At 38.7% G+C, this 9,488-nt stretch overlaps 1 protein-coding gene across 1 annotated transcript; it reads right to left on the bottom strand.

The window, feature by feature from the left end:
• Positions 1-1,233: 1,233 nt before the first annotated feature.
• LOC133317107 (putative gamma-glutamylcyclotransferase At3g02910) lies at positions 1,234-1,974 on the bottom strand. The gene has a single exon (XM_061518933.1). The coding sequence runs from the start codon at positions 1,955-1,957 to the stop codon at positions 1,472-1,474; it is 486 nt and encodes a 161-aa protein (XP_061374917.1). The 5' UTR covers positions 1,958-1,974; the 3' UTR covers positions 1,234-1,471.
• Between the last annotated feature and the right edge of the window lie 7,514 nt (positions 1,975-9,488).

Raw genomic sequence — 9,488 nt, 5'->3', positions numbered from 1 at the left:
TACGTACATACACTCTTTTATGTGTAAAAAGAGTACATGATAATTTTTTTTTTTCATATCCAAAATAAAAAGTAGTTCTTCCAATAATCACTTCTCTTATAGGACAGAGATAGATACTCTTTAAGAGTCTCTAGATGTCTCTCATTCATTTATACATTGTCTCTTAGTATCAGGTTAAGTGCTCGTTAAGGTTCGTGAGAGGCTCTCATCTTGTAAAGCAATGCAACTTCTTCTCTTCTCCCTTACATTTTTTTCTAAAAAAAAAAAGGGGGAATTTGAATCCTCATTGTTTCTTTGATTTATTATTGTGTGAGCAATCCAGCTCAATAGGTTCAACTAGTTCGGTTGGTTTGGGTATAGTTGCAGATAAATTTTGAGTAAAATTTAATCAAATTCGATCTCCAACAAACATTCAGGATAACCAGTGATTTTACTAACTTTATTGACAGAGCAAAAAATGAGAAAAAACAAAAGAAAGTTCTTAAATGAAACTTTTTTCGTTGGTTAAATTAATCTATGGCTCTATATTTTTTTAGAAATTTTAAATAGATTTCCATAATTTAAAAAATCTTAATAGATTTTTAAAGTTTCAAAAAATCTTTAAATGTGATCCCTTAATTATTTTATGTATAAAAAATGGGGTACTAATTTATGGTTAGGTACTTAGGTTTCAATATTGATCGAATTGAAATAATAGTTACTTATTATTAGCGTCCACTTGTCGAATGGCGAAGAGCCCTCCGATATGAACAGCAGATAACAGCAAATTATTTAGAGGTTTATTTTCTTCTCATTTTGTAACAATAAACTTATTTTTATACATATTTTTTATGGGATATGATATTGTGACACCCAAGTTATGTTACACCCATGTGACACTTAGTCAATCTTACCGTTAGATCGCTTATGTTGATCCAACGGTTATATTTATTTCTATCTTTGTATGGTCATGATTTTCCAAATTTAATATTTTATATTTATTTCTATCTTTGTATGGTTATGATTTCTCATATTTAATGCTTTCACTTTAAATTTGGGAAATCATGACCATACAAAGATGGAAATAAATATAACCGTTGGATCAACATAAGCGATCTAACGGTGAGATTGACTGAGTGTCACATGGGTGTAACATAATTTGGGTGTCACAATATTCTATCCCATTTTTTATTTCTCTCTTTTATTTATGTTGATCATATTTTTATGCGGAGGAAATAAAATTTGAGAAACATACTAAACCAATATTTATTTATTGGGTTCATCTAATCTCATGTTACACGAGAGATAATTGACACATATGGTGGGCCACTATTTACAAAAAAAAAAAAAAAAAATCACAATGTTTGATGGGTCTATAGGAGATAAACTACTCTTATGTTTTATAAGAGTAGTTTTTCCCTTATTTATTAAAAAATACACAAACTAAATTGCGACAAGAGACGCTGATGAAGAGTTGAAGACAGAACAGTAACTAACGAACTAGGTCAAGTATATTGTTTCTGCCACCTGGCCTGTCCTCCTTCCTCACATACTCCCTCGCTTCTTTCTCCCCATACTCTCTCAGCCCCATTTCCCCCTTCACCTTCCATAGCACCTCCCCGAAACTCCGGTGCCCGAAATATGCCTCCGCCTCCACCGATTCGCCACCCTCCTCCACCGCCACAACCGGTAGCCTCTCATAATACCCAGCGCTCACACCTTCGAACTCGTCCAGCCGAACCAGGGCGCTATCGGACACGGCGTACACCTCGCCCTTCACCCGTTGACCCGGCCCGGTTAGGTTTATGAGGTAGGGGATGCCGTGGGGCCCGCACACCAGCGGGTAGGGCTGCCGTGTGAAGTAGGTCCCCACCAAAACGGCGTCGTCCTTGTCCATCAGCTCCTCCATCAGAGCATGGTTGGGTAATCCTTCCTTCAGCGTGCCATACGCAAAGATCATGTGTGGTTTCGCGACCATGGTTTTCTACTTTTCTCTTTCTCCCTTGCAGTTAAGTCACATTTTATTATTATTCTTGAATCTTGGGCCCTTTTGTAGGCCCGTTCCTGTTTTCTGTGGGCTTAAGCCCGAAAGGATAATAATAGACTTTACCTGATAGTCTGAGATTAATACCAACCCTCTGGCCCATGAGTTACTTTCATCAGCCCAACATTGGGTGCAAGTTTTGCCATTGGACTTAATTACGAGTTAATTTGTTGAAAATAATGATCTAGCGATAAACGTTACTTTGAATGGCGTAAATATAAAGTATTAACACAGAAGTCCCACCGGGATGCCATCTTGATAAAAGTAGAATTAAATATCAGTAAAGTGCAAAGAACTTGGTCGATGAATCATTACATAATGTAGCCGTGTCATAATAGAGACGGGACATTGTTTTTTTGGTGGATAGACTTTGCTGAAAACTTAAAAGAAGGCCAAATAGTGACTGACATAGTGCTTGGTGATTTAGGGTGTGGAATTGTGTGTGGTGATTTAGGCAAGCACGTTGGACACAAATTAAATGACGTCAGAAAAGGTGTTACCATACTCCAATTCAGCTATGGAACACGTGGATGATTCTAACTAATGCTGTTTGCCTATGAGCTGGCATCAGTTTCCTTATTGTTAGTTAGTTACAACTTACTGATCTTTACCGCGTTTTTGGCTTGATGTATATAAGGTGAAAATCCTTCTATTGTAAATTAGTTTTGCATAATGAGAATTACTCAGGATTCTAAGATGGTATCAGAGCTTTAAGGGCTCTGAACCATTCATCGCTTCTGTAACTGTTTTCTCCGATCAAGATCCATAATCTGCACAACTATGCCAGATCAAAACCAACTCTCAGATCCCTATCATCTTCACCCAAACGAATCACCTTCTTTGATTCTTGTTTCTCCGTTGATGAACGGAAAGATTACAATTCGTGGTCACGAGCCATGAAAGTAGCCTTAACATCAAAGAACAAGCTGGTCTTTGTTAATGGCAACATCACAGCTCCTGAAGAAGAAGATCCACAATTTCCAGCCTGGGAGAGATGCAACACAATGGTACTCTCTTGGCTTCACCGTTCTCTTGATAATTCCATTGTTCAATCGATTCTTTGGATTGATAAAGCATATGAAGTGTGGAGTGACTTGCAAGATCGCTTCTCCCAATCTGATATGTTTAGGATATCATATCTGCAAGAAGATTTTCATCAGATTAATCAAGGTGGAAAATCGGTCTCTGATTATTTCACAAGCTTGAAGACAATTTCAGATGAGCTGAACAACATTAGACCTCTTCCTCCCTGCACTTGTGGAAACTTAGCTCGCATACGTGAGTACAGAGACACTGATCAAGTAATCAAATTCTTGAGAGGTCTCAATGAGCAATTTGCTCATGTCCGTTCACAAATAATGCTCATGTCTCCTCTCCCTAACATTAACAGAGCCTTTTCTCTGGTTTTACAACAAGAGAGGCAACTCCAATCAGATGCACATGGTGGAGGTGCAAGGGAGATAAATTTTTTTGCAAACTCTTCTGATAACTATCGTGGCCGTGGTTTCACATACAATAGAGGTAGAGGAAGGTCCAATACTGGACGTGGACAAGCCATAGGGAACAAATTTTGCACTCACTGCAAAAAGACTAACCACACGATTGATGCATGTTATTTCAAACATGGATTTCCTCAAGGCTATCGTTCAAGGAATTATCCAAATTCTAGCAATGCTGTAATTTCAAATGATACTAATAATACTGCTGAAATTTGTGACAATGACGTGCAGCAACAGATCTCAATTCCAAGAAACAAATATGAGGAATTCTGCAGCTTCATGCAACAATCTGATTCTGAACATGTCGCAAATATGGCCCAAACAGCAGTAGATGATCATATTTTCCCAAATACAGGTATGAATTCAACTATATGGATTTTAGATACCGGAGCTACAGATCATATTGCTAATCTTCGATGCGTGTTTTCTTCTCTTCACAAGATATCACCTATATTCATAAAATTGCCAACTGGTGCTTCTGTTTCTGCTTCATATTCTGGAAATGTCAACATTTCTTCTTCCCTCATTTTAAAGAATGTGTTGTATGTCCCTGAATTCAAGGTTAATCTCGTGTCAGTTACACGATTACTTGATAATGTTGATTGTTTCCTCACTTTTCATGCTTCAACATGTCTCATCAAGCAGAACTGCACTTTGAGGACGATTGGTACAGCTGAGAGGCATGGAGGATTGTTTGTAATGGCCACTGACTTGATTCCTTTGGAGTCACGATTTCACAACTTTAGTAATTCTGTTCAATGTAATAAAGATGATCCATCTATATGGCATCTTCGTTTAGGCCATGTTTCAGATAATGTCATGAAGCATGTTGCTTCCCAATTTCCTTTTATCAGAAATGTAGTTACAAAACCTTGTGATATATGCCATTTGTCCAGACAAAAGAAGTTGTCATTTCCATCTAGTAATTCATTGGTGAATAAGGTGTTCGAAAGATTGCATGCTGACATTTGGGGGCCCTTTTTTGTTCCTACTATTCAAGGATATAGATACTTTCTGACTTTAGTAGATGAATTTTCCAGATTCACTTGGGTTAGATTCATGGTTCATAAGAGTGAGACTCGAACAATGCTGCAGAATTTCATTAATCTCATAGAAAACCAGTTTAATGTATCATTGAAATGCATTCGGACTGATAATGGCAAGGAGTTCATGATACCAGAATTTTATGCACAAAAGGGGATCATACATGAGACTAGTTGTGTTGAAACTCCACAACAAAATGGATTAATGGAGCGCAAACACCAACACATCATGAATGTCACAAGAGCCTTGGCATTCCAAGCATGCCTTCCACATTCTCTTTGGAGTTTTGCAGTAAATCATTCCATCTACATCATTAATAACCTTCCAACACCTATACTTCAGCAAAAGTCACCCTATGAAGTCCTATATTCCAAACCACCCATCCTAGCCAACTTCAAAGTGTTTGGCTGTTTGACTTATGCCTCCACATTGTCCTCCCATAGACACAAATTGTCCCCTCGAGCCTGTAAATCTGTCTTTTTAGGACACCCTGCCCATACCAAAGGTTGTATACTTTATGACCTCCAAACCCAACAAATTTTTATCTCTCGTAATACCATCTTTTATGAAACTTCCTTTCCTTTTTCCCTACCTCCAATATTCCTGACAGTGACCCCAATAACTTCACTGTCCTGCCCCACTCTCCCTTACTTGATTATGATTCCCCTCACCACACCACTACTGAGCCTACTGACCCTCCTTTTTCTTTACCGGATCCCAACCCTCCTGTCACCCAACTACCAATTCCTTTGTCTTCAATTTGTCGTTCTTCCAGAATCAGACAAACACCTTCTTACCTTCATGATTTTCACTGCAACTCCTTTCATACATCCTCTACTGTCAAGTATCCCCTACATGTTGTTCTCACATATGATCGTTGCTCTCCTAAGTACCAGCAGTTTTGCTTTAATGTCTCACTGCAAGCTGATCCCAGAACCTATACTGAAGCTGTTAAGCACAATTGTTGGCAGCAGGCCATGCACACAGAATTACAAGCCTTGTCTCTCAATGCTACATGGAAACTTGTTGACCTTCCCACTGGAAAGACTCCAATTGGATGCAAGTGGGTTTTTAAAACCAAATATAATGCTGATGGCACCATAGAGAGGCACAAGGCTAGATTGGTTGCAAAGGGGTATAACCAAATCGAAGGCATTGATTACTTCGATACATTTTCCCCAGTAGCTAAGCTAACCACCGTGCGTACTCTCCTGGCTCTTGCTGCTGCCCAAAATTGGTTCTTGGAGCAATTGGATGTCAATAACGCGTTCTTACACGGTGACTTAGATGAGGATGTTTACATGGTTTTACCTCCAGGTGTTACCAGTCCAAAACCAAATCAAGTTTGCAAGCTGCTCAAGTCCCTTTATGGCCTGAAGCAGGCCAGTAGGCAATGGCACTCCAAGCTTACTTCAGCTTTGTTTTCTTTAGGATATGCTCAATCACAGGCTGATCATTCCCTCTTTACATCTCAGAATGGCTCTCATTTCACGGCGATTTTGGTTTATGTAGATGACTTGGTGTTGGCTGGCAACTGTTTAAACGAAATTCAGCGTGTCAAGCAGTTTCTTGATAATAAATTTCGGATCAAGGATCTTGGTGCATTACGATTCTTCCTTGGTCTTGAGATTTCCCGTTCCTCAAAGGGAATTGTTGTTAATCAACGCAAGTATGCGTTAGACCTTCTATCTGATTCTGGTTTGCTTGCTGCAAAGTCCGCCTCCACTCCATTGGATGCTTCCCTCAAGCTTAAACGTGATATGGGGACTTTATTATCTGATCCTTCATCTTATCGTCGTCTTGTTGGACGACTTCTTTACCTTACCACAACAAGACCAGACATTGCTTTCTCCGTTCAACAGTTAAGTCAATTCATCTCTTCTCCTACTGATATTCACCAAGCTGCTGCCTCTCGAGTTCTTCGCTACATAAAGAATTCTCCTGCTTCTGGTCTTTTCTTTCCTCATGCCAATGACTTGAAGCTGTCCGGTTATTCTGATTCGGATTGGGCCTCTTGCCCTGATACAAGACGCTCCATTACAGGGAATTGTGTGTTTCTTGGTTCAGCACTCATTTCATGGAAATCCAAAAAGCAAACTGTTGTCTCTCGTTCTTCTTGTGAAGCTGAATATCGAGCTTTGGCCTGCCTTTCGTGTGAGGTTCAATGGCTTTCTTATCTTCTTGTTGATTTACATTTCCCTTTGACCAAGGCTTCGGCAGTTTATTGTGATAATGCTTCAGCCTTATATTTGGCTCACAATCCCACTTTCCATGAGTGAACCAAACATGTTGAATTGGATTGTCATGTTGTTCGTGAGAAAGTGGTTCAAGGCTTAATCCATTTATTGCCTGTTTCCTCAGTAAATCAGGTAGCTGATCTTTTTACGAAACCTCTGTATGTCTCTGCGTTTCAGCAAGCCGTCTCCAAGTTGGGTCTTCTGGATGTCCATCGTCCCACTTGCGGGGGGCTGTTACCATACTCCAATTCAGCTATGGAACACGTGGATGACGTGGATGATTCTAACTAATGTTGTTTGCCTATGAGCTGGCATCAGTTTCCTTATTGTTAGTTAGTTACAACTTACTGATCTTTACTGCGTTTTTGGCTTGATGTATATAAGGTGAAAATCCTTCTATTGTAAATTAGTTTTGCATAATGAGAATTACTCAGGATTCTAAGAAAAGGATTGGAAAACTTTTGGTATCAAGATATGTAGATAACGCTTCAACAACGTACACCTCCTGTTTTTCTTTTTCTTCACTCTTGTCTGATTTGATGGCACAGCAGAAGAATTATTGAGCCGAAGGGCTAAGGTTTGATATCTGATGTTGCGGTTAATTACTTAATTTGCAGCGAAATCTTTTTTGTGGTTTTCTTGTTACAAAAAAGTTAAGATCCGGAACTAATTTTGGAAGGGACCATACTCGTTGGCGGTTGCACACCAAGTAACTAGTGGCCTTCAAATCACGTAACATGCCAAACTGAACAATAATAGACATACCATAAAATATAGTACCTTGGCTGATGATAAGAAGCTTCTTTGATAAAATTTAGAGAAAAATTCAGAAATCCCATGTAGTTCATTTTTTTATCACTTAAATTTTTTTTCCTTATCACTTACCTCCTAATAATTTTTTTCATCCAAATTCATTATTAGTATTGAACTAACTTGCTCATTTTACCCTTATTTTAATTGCTTGCTAATTAATTTGATATAAAGATTTTAGTCACCAACAACAAATTTATTTCTTTTGTTAATGTAAATACCAAAAAAATCCTTTTCAAAATAGTTATTTTAACTTTGACGTCTGCTGCAAAAGTTATTCAATTCAATGTATGTCATGAATTAAGAGATGTTTATATAGTAGTGATAAATGGTATCAATTGATAGTATTTCCATTGATTTAAAACTGTACATCAATGTATCTTAAATAGAATAGGCTGTTACGGCTGTTACCAAACAGTCTGTTACCAAATAGTAAAACAACTTCCTAAAGATAAATAACTACACCTAATTACAATAGGACTCAGTTATACATATCCTAACAAAATACAGGTTACAACATATCACAGCAAATCATAACAACATATAGAATCTTCTATTCCAACACTCCCCCTCAAGTTGGAGCATGAAGACATGAAATGCCTAACTTGGAAAAAACGACAAGAAATGGAACACGACCAAGTGCTTTGGTGAAAATGTCTGCGAGTTGCAAATGAGAACGAACAAAAGTAGTTCGAATCGTCTTAGAAACCAACCTTTCCCGGACAAAATGGCAATCAGTTTCAATGTGTTTAGTTCGCTCATGGAACACAGGATTTGCCGCGATATGTATAGCGGCTTGATTATCACAACATAATTCCATAGGATCATCATGGATAACATCAAGTGAAGCAAGAAAAGACTTCAACCATATCAATTCTGCTGTCGCGGCAGCCATGGAGCGGTACTCAGCCTCTGCTGAGGAGCGTGAGACAGTGAGTTGCTTCTTTGTTTTCCAAGAAACAGGTGAGGTTCCAAGCATAATGAAGAACCCAGAAACTGACCGGCGAGTTAAAGGGCAGCTGGCCCAATCTGAATCACAGAAAGCATGAATTTTGAGATCACTTTTGGAAGAAAGGAGGATACCTTGGCCAGGATTCATTTTGATGTATCTTAGTACCCGAATGGCAGCCTCATAATGTGCTTCCTTTGGAACTTGCATGAACTGTGAAAGAGTGTGCACTACATAACTCAAATCAGGACGAGTGATCGTAAGGTACACTAGCTTGCCGACAATTCTTCTATAGCGACCTGGATCATCATAGTCAGGTCCATCTGCCAGAGCTAAGCGATGATTCTGTTCAATTGGAAACTGAACCGGTTTACAATCCAACAAACCTGTTTCTTTGAGGATATCTAATGCATATTTTCGTTGGCACAAGAAGATACCCTCATTGCTACGGGCAACCTTGATGCCCAAAAAATATTTCAAGTGACCCAAATCTTTAATTTTAAAACACTTGTTAAGATAAATCTTAACCTCTTGACATGCTTGGGAATCATTGCCTGCCAACACCAAATCATCAACATAGACTAGTATGGTCAAGAAGGTAGAACCACGCTTCAAAGTGAACAAAGTGTGATCTGCTTCGGATTGAACAAAACCGTATTTAATAAGTGAGGAACTCAACTTTGCAAACCAATTCCTGGGAGATTGTCGTAAGCCATATAATGACCTTTGCAAACGACACACTTTTCTTCCTTGTCCTTGATTAAAGCCTGCCAGTATGCGCATATACACTTCTTCGTCCAGTTCTCCATTAAGAAACGCATTATGAACATCCATTTGGTGCAAGTACCAACCTTTTGCAGTTGCAACCGAGAGTAGAGTTCTAACACTCACCATTTTCGCTACAGGAGCGTAAGTTTCATGGAAAT

The sequence above is a fragment of the Gastrolobium bilobum genome, unplaced genomic scaffold (assembly GCF_033153095.1).
Source record: "Gastrolobium bilobum isolate Gb01-03AN ecotype WA unplaced genomic scaffold, APGP_CSIRO_Gbil_v1 utg5371, whole genome shotgun sequence".
In the NCBI taxonomy this organism is placed as follows: domain Eukaryota; kingdom Viridiplantae; phylum Streptophyta; class Magnoliopsida; order Fabales; family Fabaceae; genus Gastrolobium; species Gastrolobium bilobum.
This window is presented reverse-complemented; position numbering and strand designations above follow the sequence as displayed.

Excerpts from the sequence above, each read along its gene's own strand:
- LOC133317107 (XM_061518933.1), bottom strand. The coding sequence starts at position 1,957 with ATGGTCGCGAAACCACACATGATCTTTGCGTATGGCACGCTGAAGGAA.